This window comes from Emys orbicularis, chromosome 21 (genome assembly GCF_028017835.1).
Source record: "Emys orbicularis isolate rEmyOrb1 chromosome 21, rEmyOrb1.hap1, whole genome shotgun sequence".
In the NCBI taxonomy this organism is placed as follows: Eukaryota; Metazoa; Chordata; order Testudines; family Emydidae; genus Emys; species Emys orbicularis.
Genome location: NC_088703.1, coordinates 6,137,892 through 6,158,317, shown reverse-complemented (window position 1 = coordinate 6,158,317; position 20,426 = coordinate 6,137,892). Strand labels below are relative to the sequence as shown.

The following is a 20,426-nucleotide window of genomic DNA, read 5'->3' as shown; positions in this document are numbered from 1 at the left end:
GAGGCAGGAAGCAGGCAGGGCCCAGCAGGCCGTGTGGCTCGGCCCACGGCGTAGGGTGGCATGCAGGGGCCTCTTGTGGCAGGCTGCACCCGGTGCTACAGCCCAGGGTGGTGGCCGAATCGCGGGGGCCCCTCTCAGTCACCCCCACACCCCCGTAGCCCTGAATGTCCAGGGAGCTGCCTCCTGTCCCAGCCCCACAACACGCAGGGCCGGGGGGGCAGGGCAGGGGCTGAAGTGTAGGCGGGTTCCTGACCAGGAGAGGGGCCGCGGCCCCTTTCCCTGGGGTGGGGGGTGTCACCAGCGGGGGTGGGGGTGGTTCTGGGGTGAGGGTGGCAGCGGGGTGGGGGGGCAGGGGCGTCGTTGCTGTGAGTCGGGCCGGGGCAGTCACTCATTCTGGCTTCGCTTTGGCACTTGGGAGCTTGGCCTGAATCCTAAAGGGGAGAAAGAGAAACATCACCACGGAGGTTTAATCCCCCCGGCCCGGGCTGGAGCCCCTCCCCCTCCTCCTCGGCACCCACGCGTGGCAGGGCGGGCACAGGGCGGGTTACCCATGCTCCAGCCCTATCTCCCCAGGTCTGACCCCCGGCACTCAGCCCCCAGGGCCAGCCCTAGAGGGGAGCACGCTCACACCCCGCAGGACGCCTGGGCTGGGCAGGGCTGGACGGGCAAAGGAGTCAGTGGAGGGCCTTCAACCCAGCACCCCCGCAGGGAAATACCGTGGGGACGTCGTGCTGCAGGAGCTCGCCCCCAGCCTTCAGGGCTGACCTCAGTACCCCAGAACCGTGGTAAGGGCGCTGTGCTGCAGCCGTGGGGCAGGGAGCTCGGCAGGGGGTGCTGTGCTGCAGCCGTGGGGCGGGGAGCTCGGCAGGGGTGCCACGCCAACGGGCGGGGGGCAGGAGGCTTCCGGGGGCGCCGCACCGACGGGAGGGGGCGGGAGGCTCAGCAGGGGGCGCCGTGCCAACGGGAGGGGGAGATCGGGGGGGCGCCGCGCCGACAGGAGGGGGGCGGGGGGCTTGGCAGGGGGGGCGCCGTGCTGACGGGAGGGGGGATTGGTGGGGGGCGCCGCGCTGACGGGAGGCAGGCGGGGGGCTGGGTGGGGGGCTCGGCAGGGGGTGCCGTGCTGACGGGCGGGGGGCAGGAAGTTCGGGGGGGCACCGCGCCGACGGGAGGGGGGCGGGGGGCTCGGCAGGGGGCTGCGTTGTGGGGTCACTATGGCTGCCTGGGAGATGATGAGCTGTGGCCCGTGTGGCTCCTGGCAGAGCCGGGAGTTCGTCCCCTCCCCCCATGGCAGACACAAGGGGTGCGGGAAGCCCTTACTTGGCTCTGAGTTTACTCAGCTGGTTCCTCACCAGCCCCACGTACTGGTCGATCTGTGCCTGGAACAGATGAAGTGAGAGGTAAACGGGAGGGGGAGGGGTCTGGGCAACCGCCCCCACCAGAGACCATCGCGCAGCTACAGGGCCCCCGGAGAGCTGGAAGTCGCTGCCTGGGGTCCCCCCCGACGCCTCCGGGGATCCCTGAACAAAAGTGAGAGCTCCAGGGAATGTGGGGTTGGTCCTACTTCGAGCAGGGGTTGGACTAGAACCTCCTGGGGCCTCTTCCAACCCTCATCTTCTATGATTCCATGAATGGGACACGGGGCCTTTCCCCTCTAGGGGGCGCCATCTCCCATCCGGCCCCAGGGCGGGGACTGGCTGGCTCAGGGAGTGGGGAGCGGGACATGGGGCCTTTCCCCTCTAGGGGGCGCTGGATCCCAGCTGGCCCCAGGGTGCTAGCTCAGGGGGGCAGGGAATGGGACATGGGGCCTTTCCCCTCTAGGGGGCGCTGGATCCCAGCCAGCCCCAGGGCGGGGGACTCCCTAGTTCCCCTCTAGGGGGCGCCGTCTTTCTCTCTCTCCTGCCCTGGGGGGGGTGCAGAGCCGCCAGCAGCAGCCCGTGAGCTCGGGTGCGCTGGCCCCGCTAGCCCATCCCAATGGCACACGTGGCCCTGAGCCACCCCCCGGCCACTCACCTGGTGCTGCCGGTAGAGCAGGGGGAAAGTAAATGCACTTATCACACCTGGGGGCAGAAAGGGGCAGGTCAGACACACACACACACACACCCCGCTGCTGCCAGCGCCCCCTGCTGGGGGAGGCCCCCACAGCCAGCGCTACCCCCCTGCTGCCTACACGCTGGTCCAGCCCCGCACCCCCCCTCCCCGACCCCCCTTCACCCCCGCCCGCCCTTACCCAGGATGAGCAGTGTCAGCCCGTTGAACACGGCTCCCACGTAGGTGAGGATGTAGAACAGGAAGGCGAACTGCAAGCAGGAGAGAGTGTGGTGAGAGCGAGGTGGGCCTCCCTTCCCCCCGCCCGCCCAGGGGCTGCAGCCGGCCCCAGCCCCCCAAGGGGCAGCAGCCCCACGTGTGGGGAGGGAGCCTGGCTGGTTCTACTCAGCAGAGACTCACGCGGGCCCCTGCTCCCAGCCTCCAGCCTCCGGGGAAGTGGGAGCAGTTCCCTGCCAGCCTTGTGGGTTCGTGGCCATGGCTCTTGACCTGACGCCTGAGACCCACAGAGACCAGCCATGGGGCCAGCGTCCTGCTGCGACCCACTCTGTCCTCGGCGCATCCTTCAAGGTGGGTGTTTGATTTTTGTGAGATTAGAAAGTTGGCAACCCGAAATCCAACTCTCAGAGTCCCAGGGCCCAGTTGCTGCAGGGGCAGGGGAGGGCTGTGCGCAGACAGGCCAGCGCTGGGACCTGCCACAGGGGACCAGCAGGGTCAGAGCCCGGGGAGGAGTGGGGAACGACCGGCCTCAGCTGGCTCTGTGCTGAGCCTGAGTGCCGGAGCGGGAGCAGCCCCACCACCTTCCGGCTCAGGCAGGGGCGTGGGAAGAGCAGCTGGAGGCCTGATCCCTGCGGGCGAAGCCGTGGGGTCCAGTTCTGGTGCTTCAGGGCCAGCTGTGAGTGTGTGGCCCCCTGGGGCTCGGGCGGTGCCTGCGTCTTCCCAGTGCCCTGGCCTGGAGCCCACCCTGCACCGGCCCCACCCACCTGGCGTGGCCATCACCTGGCCGCCTCCCCACCGGCCCTACCCACCTGGCGTGGCCATCACCTGGCCGCCTCCCCACCGGCCCTACCCACCTGGCGTGGCCATCACCTGGCCACCTCCCCACCGGCCCTACTCACCTGGCATGGCCATCACCTGGCCGCCTCCCCACCGGCCCTACCCACCTGGCCTGGCCATCACCTGGCCGCCTCCCCACAAGCCCCACCCACCTGGCCTGGCCATCACCTAGCCACCCCCTCACCGGCCCCACCCACCTGGCGTGGCCATCACCTGGCCGCCTCCCCACCGGCCCCACCCACCTGGCGTGGCCATCACCTGGCCGCCTCCACACCGGCCCTACCCACCTGGCATGGCCATCACCTGGCCGCCTCCCCACCAGCCCCAGCCACGTGGCCTGGCCATCACCTGGCCGCCTCCCCACAAGCCCCACCCACCTGGCCTGGCCATCACCTAGCCACCCCCTCACCGGCCCCACCCACCTGGCGTGGCCATCACCTGGCCGCCTCCCCACCGGCCCTACCCACCTGGCCTGGCCATCACCTGGCCGCCTCCCCACAAGCCCCACCCACCTGGCCTGGCCATCACCTAGCCACCCCCTCACCGGCCCCACCCACCTGGCGTGGCCATCACTGGCCGCCTCCCCACCAGCCCCACCCACCTGGCGTGGCCATCACCTGGCTGCCTCCCTACTGGCCACACGGCCTGGGCATTGCTGGGCCATGTCCCCAGCCTCAGGCTCTGGCTCCCCCTGCACCCCCAAAACTCTGCAGAGTGGGCATCCCCCTCCAGCAGGCATGGGGGGCCCTTCGCCCGCTCCCCAGAACCCCCTGCTAATCACTGCCCCCCACCCCCATGGAAAGGAGTCCCCACATTGCTGACTATCCCCCCAGTTCCTGCTCCCTCCTGCCAGACCCAGGGGTAGATACCACCCCCGACCCTCCATGACTCCCTAACAGCCAAGGGGAGCATATAACGGGGGGCGAGAACCCTCCCCTGCTGTGCCCCTGTCCCCATGGGACGGGGGGTAAACAGAGGTCAACACTTCTCCCACCCCCACTCCAGGATGCTCACAGGGGGCCCAAGGCCCCCTACACCAGCAGGGACAGGGAGCTGGGGTGACCCTTCGGGGGGAGGGAGGGGCAGCACCCACCTTGATCGAGTCCACCAGATCCTCCACCAGGAAGAGGCGGCGCAGGGTGTGGGCGGCCGCCAGGATGTCCCGGCTGAGCTGCGTGGCGAGGCGCTCCAGCTGCTCCTGGGACAGCGGCAAGTCAGCGTCCAGCTGAGCCCTGAGCACATGGGGGGGGGGTTAGCGAGTGGGGGGGACCCCAGCCCAGCACCCACCCCATACCCCACAGCACCCCCTGGGAGAGGCCAAGGATGGTGTAGCAGGGAGCTCCCCACACAGCCAGCGCCCCACCCCACTCCCCACAGCACCCCCTGCAGGGAGAGGCTGGGACTGGCATAGCTGGGGGCTCCCCACGCAGCCAGCGACCTGCCCTGGTCCCCACAGTGCCCCCTTCTGGTGGAGTTGGGTGGCTGCTGAGGGAGGAATTCACTGCAAGGGGGAGGGGGTACTCCTGGGGAGGAGGTGTTGGGGGTACTCATTGAAGTGGGAGTCGGGGGGGGGGGGGTTAGACCCACTAGAGAGGGGAGGCTCTGAGGGTTAATCTCTGGCTGGGAGGATGGGGGGCTGGGGGGGGATCATTCACTTGAAGGGGAGAGGATCGGGGGGTTGGCCAGTGGTGTGCTGGGGGACCAGGGGGACTCTCTGGAAGGAGGATGTCAGGATGGGGGTACTCCCTGAAAGGGGGGAGGGTGTGTGCTTGGATCACACTCCCTGGCAGAGGGTCTGGGGGGGGTCACACTCCCTGGCGAGGCCCCGGGGGGGTCGCACTCCCTGGCGAGGCCCCGTGGGGGGGTCGCATTCCCTGGCAGGGCCCCGGGCTCACACTCACTGGAAGGGGTTGGCGCCGTCGGAGCGGCGCAGGGCCTGCAGCCCCTTGCGGCACAGCCGCAGCGTGATGGTGATGCCCAGCACGGCCAGGGCGCCGTAGGAGCCCACGCTGACGATGCTGAAGTGCAGCAGGCTCAACAGAGTCACCATGATGCCGGTGAAGACGAGCGCCGAGGTGCGGGTGTCCCGCCAGTACACCAGGTCCGCCACTGCGGGGGAGAGCGTTAGCGGGACGTGACCGGGGGGGGCCTGGAGCCAGACGTGTCCACGGCCAGGGGCTTCCCCTGGGGACCCTGTCCCCGTCCCTCAGGACCCATCCTCCTGCCTGGCCCCTCAGGGACCCCCAGATCCATCCCTGAGGACCCCCTCTCCTCACCAGACCTGTCAGGAACCCCCTCCCGCTGGGGACTCTGGCTCCATCCCTCAGGACCCCCTCCCTCTGTCTGGCCTCTCAGGGAATCCCCTACCCACCTGGGGATGTCCGGCTCAGTCCCTCAGGACCTCCTCCCCCCACCTGGCCCCTCAGGGAACCCCTCCCTGACCTGGGGGCACCCGGCTCAGTCCCCCCTCTCCCGGGCTTGACCCCCCTCCCCAGCTCCTGCTGGGCCAGAACAATGATGAGCCCAATGCAGTGAGTGCCCAGCTCCCAGGCACGGACCCTCCAGCCTGTGCCCCCATCAGTCCCCCGCCCCCTGGATATTGCAGTGCCTGGCCAGGGCTCGAGCCGCCAGCAGGGCCCGGCCAGCCAGACTCAGGCCTGGACGGTTGCTGGGGTTCTCCCCAGCAGCGCCGGGCCAGGAGAGACCCTCAGCCACACCTGGTCTGTGGGGCACGGCGCCGGCAGCGGGTGCTGGGGGGAGGATGGGACCCCGAGACCATCCCCCCCCAGCGGGCGCCCGAGCTGCAGCAGCAGGGCCGAGTCGGGAAGGCTGTGTCTGGGTCGCTGGCGGTGCCTGGGGGGGTGTCCCTGGGTCCGGGCTCTGCAGCAGGCCTGGGGTTTTCGGAGCTCCACTGGGCACAGCCATAGGGATCTGGGGATGGGTCGAGGCCTCCATAGGGGCCTGGGCTCTGCTATGGGGCCCATGGTGGGCACAGCCCTGGGGCAGGCACTCTGAGGGAGGGCTGCGGGCACACACTGGAGGGGAGGGGGTGACAGACCCTGGCAGCTGCTGCTTAGCCCAGATCCAATGCCCACCCCTGGAGGGGATCCCGAGGGCCTGTGGGCACCCTGGGGCCATGCCAGCCCTGACTGGGTCGTTCCAGGCCTCCCCACAGGCCAGGCTATAAGATACGCTTGGGGAAAAGGAATAAGGGGGCAGGGGGAGTGAAGGCGCCATCTGCTCTGGGCTCCCGTCCCACAGCGGGTCTGAAACTGGGCCAGGCATCCCACACCATCTCTGAAACCACGACCCACCAGGGCCAGATACGGGAGACTCCCTTAGAATATAGAACTTAGGTGTATTTTTATCACTTAGTTAGTTATCGAGATATAAAACAAAGAATCGAAATCACAGTCCGCCTGTGTATGGGCCTTCTCTCACTAGGATAGTCTGAGGCCTTGTTCGTAGGCTAAGGCCTTTGGATAACCAGCAGGGGCAGCCATAAACTTAGGGTCACATCCTCACATCCCAAACCAGATCCTGTCCTGATAGTGCCCATCACCACCAGATAAAGAAAAAGATCTTAAGATGGTTAAGAAAACTTAGTTTGAAAGCATCCTGTCTGGCAAGAAATCAGGTATCAGTGGTTGTGAAACCCTCATTTCTGTATTGTTTTATCTTTATGGCCCCTACTTTTCTATTGTTAATCTGTCTGGTTCTCTAATTGTTTCTGTCTGCTGTATAATTAATTTTGCTAGGTGTAAGTTAATTAGGGTAGTGGGATATAATTGGTTAGAGAATTATGTTACAATATGTTAGGATTGGTCAGTTACATTTCAGTAAAATGATTGGTTAAGGCAGGGGTAGGCAACCTTTCAGAAGTGGTGTGCCGAGTCTTCATTTATTCACTCTAATTTAAGGTTTCGCGTGCCAGTCATACATGTTAACGTTCTTAGAAGGTCTCTTTCTATACGTCTATAATATATAACTAAACTATTGTTGTATGTAAAGTAAATAAGGTTTTTAAAATGTTTAAGAAGCTTCATTTAAAATTAAATTAAAATGCAGAGCCCCCCGGACCGGTGGCCAGGACCCGGGCAGTGTGAGTGCCACTGAAAATCAGCTCGCGTGCCGCCTTTGGCACGCGTGCCATAGGTTGCCTACCCCTGGGTTAAGGTATAGCTGAGAATATTACTATATGAACGGGTCAAACAGGAAGTGGAAGGGAAATTGGAATCATGTTTGCTAAATGGGGGGGGGACGGGAACAGGGACACAGGCAAGGCTCTGCGGCACTGGAGCCGGGAAGGGTACGCGGGGTAAACGCTCTGCGGCGTCGGAGCCGGGAAGGGGGAGGCGGGGTAAAGGCTCTGCGGCCTCGGAGCCGGGAAGGGGGAGGCGGGGTAAACGCTCTGCAGCGTCGGAGCCAGGAAGGGGACACGGGGTAAAGGCTCTATCTGCATATAGAGATAACCTATATCTGGTGTGACTGGTGTGAAGGGCTTCGGAATATGCTTTCTTGGAAACTAACCCCAATAAACATCGCATTGTCTGCGCTTCGGACTTCTGGTCTTTTGCTGCTTGCTGTCTGCATGACAAGAACCAGAGGAGAGGGTGAAAGGAAAGCCCTCTAGCACTGGGCCAGGCATCCCACACCAGCTCTGAAACCAGGACCCACTGGGGCCAGATATGGGAGACTCCCCCACCCCCACTCCAACAGAGCCAGTGCCCACATCTCAGCACCCCCTGCAGTGCCAGTTCCCTAAGCAGGGCCCACATCTCAGGACCCTCTGCAGGACCTGACAGCCCCCTGCCGTGCCAGAGCCCCCTGCCGTGCCCGCATCTCAGCACTCCACCGTGCCAACGCCCCAGAAGGGCCATCTCTGCGCCCCTGCACAGCCAGTGCCCAGACCCCCCCAGTGCCTCCTCATGCTCAACCGCGCCCCACTCAATGTCCAAGACATGAGAGTGCCCCAGCCGCTGGCCCTGCTTGTGCCGTGGTAACGCCTCACTCCCTGAACGGCTGCACGTGCCAGCTTCCACCCCTCTGGGCGCGCCACATACTGTCCCCCATCACTGCCCACTCCATGCATGTTCCCAGTGCCTTTCTTCCTCGTCCTCCTCCCCTGGCAGAGCCACTCTCTGTCCCACGAGATGCCCTGGAGCTGGGGACACCCTGTTCCCCACCCCTATCCCCCATCCGGCTAAGTGCCACCCCCAGCCCTGCCCCTTTAAATGGTAGTGGGGGGAGCCTTGCTTCCCAGGGGGTTGGGGGGGTCACCCCTTTGTGGGCGGGTCGTGGCTAAGTTTAGCTGCCGTCCTGCAGCTGTCGGGATGGTGCCGCTCCCCCTCCCCCACCTGGTAACTGACAGGCCCAAGTGCCAGGCTGGGGGCACGTCGCTCACAGGCACGGACTGGGGGGGGGCGGTCACAGCCCTGAGGATTGGGCCCCCCCCAGCAATCACTACGACCCCCAGCTCTGATCCCAGCCCCCCCAGAGCCTCCGTCCGCCCTGCTCTCACAGCCCAGCCCTGCCCACAATGTCCCCCCAGCCACTCCCCGGCCCCCAAGAATGACCCAGCCCCAATCCCTGTCTGAGCCCAGCCCCCCAATGCCCCCAACCATCCTCAGCCCTGTGATGCTCCCCCCCCCCCCCCCCCGATGGGGCGTCTCTAACCTGCGCTGCCCATCGCGAGCCCTTTGCCTGCAGCGTGGTGCGAGGGTCCCGTCGCCTCGGCGCACCGTCTCCGGGTGGGGGCTGGGGGCTGCAGGGCTGCGCAAGGGGGGAGCCCGGGGGCTATTTATAGACAACTAATGCCAGCTGCTGTCTCCCATCACCCATCCCCCTTCCTGTCCTGCAGGGGGGCTCGGCCGCACCAGGGATGGGAGGGACGGTGCCGACAGGCAGCGGTGGGGGGCAGGTAATAGCCAGGGGGGCAGGACTAGGAGCCAGGACTTCTGGGTTCTGCCCCTACCTCTGGGAGGGGAGTGGGGTGCAGTGGTCAGAGCGGGGGGCTGAGAGCCAGGACTCCTGGGTTCCATTCCCAGCTTTGGCCCAGACACTGTGACTCTGGTCAACCTTTTCAGAAGTGGCCACTGACTCTAGGCACCTGAATTTTTGGTACTGAACTTGACACACACACACACCCCGAAATGGGGAGCTGAGCCCTGCACCCTACATCCCAGCACCGCTCCCCACTCGTTCTCCCTGACCAGAGTAACCGAGCAAGTCAGGGTCGCTTTCCCCATTGCACAGAGGGGAAACTGAGGCACTGAGTGGGGAAGGGACTCGCTCAAGGGGAACAGCAATTTGGGGCACGTCTGAGGATAGGACCCAGGAGTCCTGGCTCCCAGCCCCCCCAGCCCCGACAGTGAGACCTTGTTCCCTGTAGTATGGAGTCCCTAGTTTGACCCCACAGGCAGCCTGCAGCTGTGTGTGTCTCAGCCCCGACCCCCAGTGCCACCCACGGATTGGCAGGGTTCAGGGACCCTGTCAACGGACAATCCCCAGCCTCTGCCGCCAGGGCCATGGGGCATCAGGACGGGCCAGTGGGGCAGGTGGGAAGGAGCAAGGGAGACTTGCTCAGCTTCCTCCCACCCCACCCCTCAGGTTGTCGGATCCCTCCAGGCAAAGCCAGGGAGCTGCAGTGTGGGGGTGGGGGCTCACTAGGGGTGCCCCCCCCAAGTCAGTGCTGACCCCAATGCCCCAGTGTGGCACTAGGGGGCGCTGTGCTGCAGGGAGCGGGACAGGGGACTTCGGGACCTGGCAGTCAGTGCTGACCCCAGTGTGGCTCTAGGGGGCGCTGTGCTGCCAGGTTAAGCTATACAAGAGAAGCCCACAGCCCTGGGGGTTATTACAGACCAGTGGTGTCTCATTCAGGGGTCAGTGTGAACCCCAGAATGCTGGGCTGACTCCAGCTGTGATGGATTCTGCTAACTAGAACCCCCCTTCCCCTGCGGGGTCACTCGGAGACACCCCGTTCTTCAGTGCTGCACGGCTGTGTAGCACCCCCTACACACCACCCCAGAGGTGGCTGCATTACAGCACTGGGCGAGGGATCCCTGTATAACCCGCCCCTGCGCCCCAGCCCAGAGGTGGCTGCATTACAGCACTGGGCAAGGGATCCCTGTATAACTAGCCCTCGCGCCCCACCCCAGAGGTGGCTGCATTATAGCACTGGGTGAGAGATCCCTGTAAAACCAGCCCCTGAGCCTCAGCCCAGCCTGGCCCTGCAGGAGGCTGGAGCGTCCCAGTTCCAGCTGCGTCATTCTCTGGGAGCATGTCCCAGCCACAGTCCCTCCTCCACTGCTCCGGGACGTGCTGCTGTCAGCACTGGGGCTAATTTTACCCGCTGACTCGCCTGCCCTGGGATCCCGCTCGGGCACCAGCCCAGAAGCTGGGAGCAGCTCTTGGGGCAGGGGGCTGAGGCAGCCCTGCCAGCACCCAGCTGGGGACTCTGGGCACTGAGAGCTTCCCCAGGGCAGTGCCCCACCCAGAACACCAGTGCGGCAAGCTTCCCCGGAGCAGTGCCCTGCCTGGGACTCCAGTGCTGTGAGCTTCCCCAGGCAGTGCCCAGCCACAGCCCTGTTATTCACCTGTCCCTTGCCCCCCACCTCGCTCCCAGCTTCTGTGTCTTCATTGGCTGCTCACCTATAATGTATACTCCCAGAGTGTTCCCGGATTGGTCCAGCCCATCCAGCTGCTGTTCTGTGATTGGTTCCGTATCTGCCTGCTCCCCCTCCTCCTGTGGCTCCAGCTCCTCCTCCCTTGGGCTGGGGGCGGCGGAGGTCTGTGGTGGGTGCTGGCTGCCCTCGGCGTAAGCGAGCCCGGGGGTGCCCCCTGCAGGACATGGCATTAGGGCCTTGGGTCGCGGGTGGTCCCCTGGCGCCATTTCCGGAGCAGCCTCTGCCACAGAAAGGGGAGTGGAGGGGTCATCGACAGCCCGAAACCCCATGAGCCCAGCTGCGGTCCCCCTCCAGCAACGCAGCCTGCCCTGGCCCCCCAACAGAGCCCCTCCCTCTATAACCCCCAGCTACCTCCCTTCCCTTCCCCCCCAACAGAGCTCCTCCTCCATCCCCCCCAGCCACCTTTCTTCCCTTCCCCCAACAGAGCCCCTCCTCCATCCCCCCAACCACCACCTCCCTTCCCCCCAACAGAGCCCCTCCCTCCCTCCCCCCAACCACCTTCCTTCCCTTCCCCCAACAGAGCCCCTCCATCCATCCCCCCCAGCCACCTCCCTTCCCTTCCCCCCCAACAGAGCCCCTCCTCCATCCCCCCAACCACCTTCCTTCCCTTCCCCCAACAGAGCCCCACCTCCATCCCCCCAACCACCACCTCCCTTCCCTTCCCCCCAACAGAGACCCTCCCTCTATACCACCCAGCCACCTTTCTTCCCTTCCCCCCCAACAGAGCCCCTCCTCCATCCCCCACCCACCTCCCTTCCCTTCCCCCCCAACAGAGCCCCTCCTCCATCCCCCACCCACCTCCCTTCCTTCTCCCCCAACAGAGCCCCTCCCTCCTTTCCCCCATCCGCCACCTCCCTTCCCTTCCTCCCAACAGAGCCCCTCCTCCATCCCCCAACCACCACCTCCCTTCCCTTCCCCCCAACAGAGCCCCTCCCTCTATACCACCCAGCCACCTCCCTTCCCTTCCCCCCCAACAGAGCCCCTCCTCCATCCCCCACCCACCTCCCTTCCCTTCTCCCCCAACAGAGCCCCTCCCTCCTTTCCCCCATCCGCCACCTCCCTTCCCTTCCCCCCAACAGAGCCCCTCCTCCATCCCCCCAACCACCACCTCCCTTCCCTTCCCCCAACAGAGCCCCTCCCTCCATCCCCCACCCACCTCCCTTCCCTTCCCCCCAACAGAGCCCCTCCTCCATCCCCCCAACCACCACCTCCCTTCCCTTCCCCCCAACAGAGCCCCTCCTCCATCCCCCCAACCACCTCTCTTCCCCCCAACAGAGCCCCTCCTCCATCCCCGCATCCGCCACCTCCCTTCCCCCCCAACAGAGCCCCTCTCTCATGGTCCCTACCTGAGTGTGCGGTGAGGGCTCCCGGCTGCTCTGCTGCCCCAAAAGGGGGGGCACGGTGCCCACCTCCGCCTGGCACGACTTGTGGCTCCTCCCACCCCAGGGAGCAGGGCTCATCCGCGTAGCTCAGCGGGGCATCCCAGGCCGAGAAGGGTTCCAGCCCCTGGTACTGCCCGGCCGGCAGCCCCTGCTCGCCCTCGGGCGACTGGCACAGGCTGGGGATGTTCTCCAGGCTGTCGCCCAGCGTGGGCACCAAGGTCTCGCAGGTCTCGGGGCGGGGCAGGGGGCCCCTCATCCGGCGGGCCAGGGAGTCCCGCTGCCCCCGGGGGCCGGGCTCGCTGGGAGGGATGGCGTCAGGCCCACCCGCGAAGGTGATGTAGGAGAAGGTCAGCTCCCTCGGGGTCCCCCAGTCCAGGGACGTCTCCTCCTCCTCCTCGTCCTCGGAGAACTCCCGCGCTGTCTGCAGCTCCGGGAAATCCGACTCATCATTACCGCCTGCCGAGGAGGCGCGGGGGTTACTGGGGCAGAGAGGCCGGGCAAGGAGGGAAAACGAACCTCAGACCCCAGCGAGGGACTGGACTATGGGGGATCCAACCCCCCAAACCCCGCCAGGGACCGAGCTGTGAGGGGATCTGTCCCCCCTCGCCCCCCCCCGATGGGGACCGGACTGTGGGAGATCCAATCCTCCAAACCCCACCAGGGACCGGGCTGTGAGGGGATCTGCCCCCCCTCAACCCCCTGTTGGGGACCGGACTGTGGGGGATCCAAGCCCCCAAACCCCACCAGCGACCGGGCTGTGAGGGGCTCTGTCCCCCTGTGATGCAGTGGGGGGGAGTTTCTTATTTTTTTCAATGGTTTGCATGCAGAGCGGGTGGGACTCAGTTTCCCTGGGTGTTACTGGTTTAACAAGGTGATGGGAGAGGGAGTTTGTTGTTACAGAGGACCCGCGAGGAAACTTGGGACTCCAGCCAATGGCCTGGAGAATGGAGACCCCCAGCGACTGGTGACCGGCAGGCCCAGCTCGGGAGTCACAGCCAGTTCTGGCCAGTGGGAGGACAATGGGCTGTGAAGAGAGGACCCCGGTGACCTGACCAGCTGGTTCCAGCCAGAGGGGGACAGAAGACGGCTGAGAGGAGAGGAGACCCAGGCGACCCTGTTTACCTGGAGAGAAGACAATGGACAGAGGCGGGGCTTGGGGGAGGTGATAGCAGATGCCCAGCTGGGAAGCAGGGGGGCTCGGGACTGGAGAGAGAACAGGCAGAGCCCACCTGGATGCAGGGGAGACTTAGATGTGCTGTGCTGAGGGAGGCCAGGCCTGAGGGCCCTGAGAGTTTCCTGCGCTGTGTTCAAACGCTCAGTAAACCCTCCTGCTGGCTGAGAGTCGCTCCGGGCTAGAGAACAGGGTGGCATTATTCCCTCTGGGACCGTACGGGGCCAGGAGTGGGCACGGCCGGTGAGCCCGTGACAACGTGGTAGCAGAGGATGGTCGGCAGATGCACCCTGTAGACGGTTGGCTGCGAGTGCAGGCACTTTGCAGTGAGTGGCTGCCAGCGATAAAACGAGGGAATTGAAGGAACTAGCATGGAAATGGCCTAGAACCAGCACGTCTGTGCAGGGAGAGAGGGCTGAGCGTGGAGAGGCTCACTGAGGAGCAACTGATGGCTCAGCTTGTAGAGAATGACCGGTCTGCGGAACAGGCTCCAGATCCCCGGGGTGCCCGGAGAGCCGGGGAGTAGCCGTGGGGGCAGTCCGTGTAGCAGCCGGGAGTCTATCAGACCCGACTCCCCAGTCAGCACAGGGGGGCCCCAGTCAGGTTTCTCCCTGGAGGAGCTGTGGAGACTGGAGCTGGAGGAGCGGAGGCTGGCGGACCGTGCAGAACAGCGGAAGCACGAGTCGGAGTTGGAGGACAGGTGGGCCAAGAGGGCCTGCCGGGGGGTAAGTGGGGAAGGGCCTCGAGACGCCAGCTTTGTGGGGAATCTAGACACCAAACTGCTGCCCCAGTTCCAGGAGTGGGGGGATATTGATGCCTACCTCGCAGCCTTTGAGAAGGCTTGTGATCTGAACCAGATTGACCCCACAGACAGGTTTCGCTGTCTGACCCCCCTGCAGGGTCCCAAGGCCATAAAGGCGTTCAGCCAAATGGATGGTATTGAGACAAGGGACTACGACCTGTTCAAACAGGCTTTGCTGCGGAAGTTTGAACTGACCCCCGAGGCGTACAGGAAACGATTCCAGGGCGTACGCAAGACCTCAGGTGTCACTTACAAGGAGGTCGCCAACCTGCTGGGGGAATATCTCCGCAAGTGGGGGAAGGCCGCAGGGGCCACTACCGCAGAGGACGTGTATAACCTGGTGGGGTTGGAGCAGCTGTCTGACATCTGCCCTCCAGACCTTAAGATGTGGTTAGTGGACCGGAAGCCCAAAGATCTGCGCCAGTGGGATGAGTTTGTAGAAAGCAGATCAGGGGCAGGAGGGAGACCCGCATCGGGGGCTCAGAAGAGAAGTCACTCAGAGACCTCTCAAAAGGGGGACTCCAGGAAGCACAACTCAGGAGTGCCCGTGAATGCCAGGGCAGGCCGACCCCCCTCGTGGGACTTGAGGGACCTGAAATGTAATTACTGTGGCCAAAAGGACACAAGGTGGCACAATGCCTGAAGATGAAAGAAATGGCAGCCAAGCAGAACCTGCGGGGTGTCAACTGCGTGGAAGCCCACCGAGAGGGGGCACTGCCAGTCCAGGGGTTCTGGGACACGGGTGCAGAGGTGACACTGGCGTGGCCCGAGGTGGTGGACCCAGACCAGCTAGTGCCCAATGCATACATGACCCTGAGGGGAGTGTTCGGGCCCCCCATCAAGGTGCCTGTAGTGCACCTGAAATGGGGGGCTGAGGGACCCAAAGATGTTGGGGTGCACAATCACCTGCCTACCGAGGTGCTAATGGATAATGACTTGGAGAACTGGCTGGATGGCACTCAGAGTGCCCTGGTCCTTACTCGGAGCCGGAGCCAGAGCCAGCGAGGGACGCGGGACCTCCTGAAGCGGGGGACCGAAGCACCGAGGGTAGGGCTTGACAGGGCTGGGCTGGAGCCTCCCTCCCAAGGTGGGGAAACTGAGGAACCGCCAACCACGGATGGACCCTCAAACCCAGCAGCTGAATTCCTGACGGAGCTGCAGGAGGGTCCCTCCTTGGAGAAGCTGAGGGCCCTTGCTGGCCACAGCGGTGCAGGGTCCAGGGGGGAGAACCGTTGGGACAGATTCCTGTGGGAGAAGGGATTCCTGTACTGGGAATGGGCTGGTTCGGGGCAAACTGAACCTTGGAAGGCCAGGAGGCAGTTGGTGGTCCCCCAGAGGTACCGCCACAGACTGTTCTACTTGGCCCACAATATCCCCCTTTCAGGGCATCAGGGCATCCGGCGCACCAGGCAGAGGCTGCTGCAGAACTTTTACTGGCCCGGGGTCTTTGACGCTGTCCAACAGTATTGCAGGTCCTGTGACTCCTACCAGAGGGTGGGGAAGGCCCGGGATAAATGTAGAGCAGCTCTGAGACCTCAGCCCATCATAGAGGAGCCTTTCCAGAAGATGGCTATGGACATAGTGGGGTCCCTCAGCAGGGCGACCTGGTCGGGGAAGAAATACATTCTGGTGGTGGTAGATTTCGCTACGCACTACCCCGAGGCGGTGGCCTTGTCGTCTATCGAGGTAGACACTGTGGCAGACGCGCTGCTGACCATTTTCAGCAGAGTCGGGTTCCCGAAGGAGGTCCTTACAGACCAGGGGTCCATCTTCATGTCAACCCTGCTCCAGTGCTTGTGGGAGAAGTGTGGTGTCCAACACACCTGGGCCTCAGCGTATCACCCTCAGTCCAACGAGCTGGTAGAGATGATGAATGGGACCCTAAAGATGATGCTGAAAACATTTATGGACCAGCATCCACAGGCCTGGGACAAGTATTTACACACCTGCTGTTCGCATACAGGCAAGTGCCCCAGGAATCCACAGGGTTTTCCCCATTCAAGTTGCTGTATGGGAGGGGACCCCTGGACTTGATGAGGGACGAGTGCAAGGGGAAGGCCTCTCCCGATGGAGAATCAGTGGTGGAATATGTACTGACCTTCCAGGAAAAGCTCACAGAGCTCATGGGCTTGGCCAGGGGAAACCTAGCCAGGGCACAGAGGAAGCAGAAGGTCTGGTACGACCACTCAGCACGTGCCCGCTCCTATGCTACCGGGGACCAGGTGATGCTTCTCATCCCCGTGAGGAAAAACAAGCTGCCTGGGACGGCCCCTTCAAGGTCATCAGACAGGTAAACGAGGTGAACTATGTAGTGGAATTGTCCAACTGGGCACACAGCCACCGGGTGTACCGTGTCAACATGATGAAGCCGTACTGGGACAGGGAGAAGCTGGTGCTGGCTGTGTGTACTTGAGCAAGAAGCTGCTGCCTCGGGAGCAGCACTATGCGGCCATGGAGAAGGAATGCCTGGCCATGGTGTGGGCCCTTAAAAAGCTGCAGCCGTATCTATTTGGGCGGCGCTTCACCGTGTACACCGACCATTCGCCCCTGACGTGGCTGCACCAAATGAAAGGGGCTAATGCCAAGCTCCTGAGATGGGGCCTGCTCCTCCAGGGTTATGACATGGAGGTGGTCCATGTGAGGGGGAGTGCCAGTGTTATAGCCGATGCTTTATCACGGGGCGGGGGCCCTGAACTTCCCCAGGTCACTGGCTAAGTGACCCCGCTCCGTTCAGACTCGAAGGAGGGAAAGATGTGATGAGGGGTGAGTGGGGGGGTTCTTGTTTTTTTCTATGGTTTGCATGCAGAGATGGTGGGGCGCAGTGTCCCTGGGTGTTACTGGTTTAACAAGGTGATGGGATACGGAGTTTGTTGTTACAGAGGACCAGTGAGGAAACTTGGGACCCCTGCCAATGGCCTGGAGAATGGATACCCTCGCGACTGTGACCTGGTAACCGGGAGGCCCAGCTCAGGAGTCACAGCCGGTTCTGGCCAGTGGGAGGACAATGGGCTGCAAAGGGAGGACCCCGGTGACCTAACTAGCCGGTGCCAGCCAGAGGGGGACAAAGGATGGCTGAGAGGAGAGGAGGCCCAGGCAACCCTGTTTACCTGGAGAGAAGGTGGGGCTTGGGGGAGGTGATATCAGATGCCCAGCTGGGAAGCAGGGGGTGGGGGAATGGCTCGGGACTGGAGAGACAGAGCAGGCAGTGCCCACCTGGATGCAGGAGAGACTTAGATGTACTGTGCTGAGGGAGGCCAGGCCTGAGGCCCTGAGAGTTTCCTGTGCTGTGTTCAGACGCTCAATAACCCCTCCTGTTTTACGCTGGCTGAGAGTCGCTCCGGGCTAGAGAACAGGGTTGCATTATTCCCTCTGGAGTGGAGGCCCTGGGGGTCCAGAGCGAGTGGACTCCCTGAGGGGGCCCACGGCGAGAGGCAGGCATGCTAAGACTCAGAGAGGTGCGGTTCCAGGAGGTGGAGGGACTTAACCCCCGGGAGAGAGTGGACCCCTGAGAAGGGCTATCACACTGAAGGGGGTTCCCCCCAGGGACCGTACGGGGCCAAGAGTGGGCATGACCTGTGAGACCGTGACACCCCCTCAGCCCCCCAATGGGGACCATACTGTGGGAGATCCAACCCCCCAAACCCCACCAGGGACCAGGCTGTGAGGGGATCTGTTCCCCCTCATCCCCCTCATGGGGACCAGGCCATGGCGGATCCAACCCCCCAAACCCCACCAGGGACCAGGCTGTGAGGGGATCTGTTCCCCCTCATCCCCCTCATGGGGACCGGGCCATGGGGGATCCAACCCCCCAACCCTCATGGGGGACCAGGCTGGGAGGGGATCTCCCCCCCACCCTCAGCCTCCAGGCCATGGGGGATGCAAACCCCATCAGGGATGGGACTGTGAGGGGCTCCGCCCCCTGTGCTGGGAGCTCTGGGGACAGGGTGTGGGGGGCAGAGACTCACCATCTGTGGAGTCGGGTGTGGTGGAGACAGTAGAAGGAGATTCTTCTGCAAGAGACAGAGGGAGGCATTGGGGTCAGTCCACTCCTGAGCCCCGGACCAGCAATGAGTCCACACACCCCTGAGCCCCCCAGCCCTCCACCTCACTCCCTGCAGCACAGCCCCCCCTAGCACTGCACTGGCACATCAGGGCCAGCACTGACTGCCAGGGGAGAACGCCCCCTAATGAGCACCTCCCCCCGCTCCCTGCAGGGCACTGAGCAGTCCTGGGGGCTCAGCCATTTTCATAGAATCATAGACTTAAAAAGTCAGAAGGGACCATTATGATCATCTCGTCTGTCCTCTTGCACAACGCAGGCCACAGAATCTCACCCACCCACTCCTGTATCAAACCTGTGTCTGAGCCACTGAAGTCCTCAAATCGTGGTTTAAAGACCTCAAGGTGCAGAGAATCCTCCAGCAAGTGACCCGTGCCCCACGCTGCAGAGGAAGGCGAAAACCCCCCAGGGCTTGTGCCAATCCGCCCCGGTGGAAAATTCCTTCCCGACCCCAAATATGGCGATCAGCTAAACCCTGAGCATGTGGGCAAGACTCACCAGCCAGCACCCAGGAAAGAATTCTCTGTAGTAACTCAGCTCCCACCCCATCTAACATCCCATCACAGACCATTGGGCATATTTACCGCTAATAGTCAAAGATCAGTTAATTGCCAAAAGTAGGCTATCCCATCATACCATCCCCTCCATAAACTTATCAAGCTTAGTCTTAGTCTTGAAGCCAGATATGTCTTTTGCCCCCACTACTCCCCTTGGAAGGCTGTTCCAGAACTTCACTCCTCTGATGGTTAGAAACCTTTGTCTAATTTCAAGTCTAAACTTCCTGATGGCCAGTTTATATCCATTTGTTCTTGTGTCCACATTGGTACTGAGCTTAAATAATTCCTCTCCCTCCCTGGTATTTATCCCTCAGATATATTTATGGAGAGCAATCATATCTCCCCTCAGCCTTCTTTTGGTTAGGCTAACCAAGCCAAGCTCTTTGAGTCTCCTTTCATAAGACAGGTTTTCCATTCCTCGGATCACCCTAGTAGCCCTTCTCTGTACCTGTTCCAGTTTGAATTCATCCTTCTTAAACATGGGAGACCAGAACTGCACACAGTATTCCAGATGAGGTCTCACCAGTGTCTTGTATAACGGTACTAACACCTCCTTATCTCTACTGGAAATATCTCGCCTGATGCATCCCAAGACCGCATTAGCTTTTTTCACGGCCATATCACATTGGCGGCTCATAGTCATCCTGTGATCAACCAATACTCCGAGGTCCTTCTCCTCCTCTGTTACTTCCAACTGATGTGTCCCCAGCTTATAACAATAGTTCTTGTTATTAATCCCTAAATGCATGACCTTGCACTGTTCACTATTAAATTTCATCCTATTACTATTACTCCAGTTTACAAGGTCATCCAGATCTTCCTGTATGATAGCCTGGTCCTTCTCTGTATTGGCAATACCTCCCAGCTTTGTGTCATCCGCAAACTTTATTAGCACATTCCCACTTTTTGTGCGAAGGTCAGTAATAAAAAGATTAAATAAGATTGGTCCCAAAACCGATCCCTGAGGAACTCCACTTGTAACCTCCCTCCAGCCTGACAATTCACCTTTCAGTATGACCCGTTGTAGTCTCCCCTTTAACCAGTTCCTTATCCACCTTTCAATTTTCATATTGATCCCCATCGTTTCCAATTGAGCTAATAATTCCCCATGTGGAACCGTATCAAATGCCTTACTGAAATCGAGGTAAATTAGATCCACTGCATTTCCTTTGTCTAAAAAATCTATGACCTTCTCAAAGAAGGAGATCAGGTTGGTTTGGCACAATCTACCTTTTGTAAAACCATCTTGTATTTTGTCCCAATTATCATATATCTCAATGTCCTTGACTACTTTTTCCTTCAAATTTTTTTCCAAGACCTTGCATACTACAGATGTCAAACTAACAGGCCTGTAGTTGCCTGGATCACTTTTTCCCCCTTTCTTAAAGATAGGAACTATGTTAGCAATTCTCCAGTCATACGGTACAACCCCTGAGTTTACAGATTCATTAAAAATTCTTGCTAATGGGCTTGCAATTCCATGTGCCAGTTCCTTTAATATTCTTGGATGAAGATTATCTGGGCCCATTGCATTGCTGCTCCGAGGCCGGCTTACCAGACCAAACCCTGAGCCGTGATTCCAAGCAGCGCAATCTAACCCACAGCCTCACCCGATGCCCAGACTGTGGGCAGGTGCCGACTAGAACATCCATTGCAACAAACTCTCTCCT

General features: G+C 62.0%; 1 protein-coding gene across 1 annotated transcript; it reads right to left on the bottom strand.

The window, feature by feature from the left end:
• Window positions 1-388: 388 nt before the first annotated feature.
• Window positions 389-20,289, bottom strand: RTN2 (reticulon 2). The gene is given in 10 exon segments (XM_065420960.1): window positions 389-431; window positions 1,318-1,376; window positions 2,011-2,057; window positions 2,228-2,297; window positions 4,193-4,331; window positions 5,001-5,208; window positions 10,750-11,004; window positions 12,131-12,645; window positions 18,105-18,149; window positions 20,231-20,289. Coding segments are annotated over 10 exon segments (1,440 nt in total).
• Window positions 20,290-20,426: the final 137 nt, after the last annotated feature.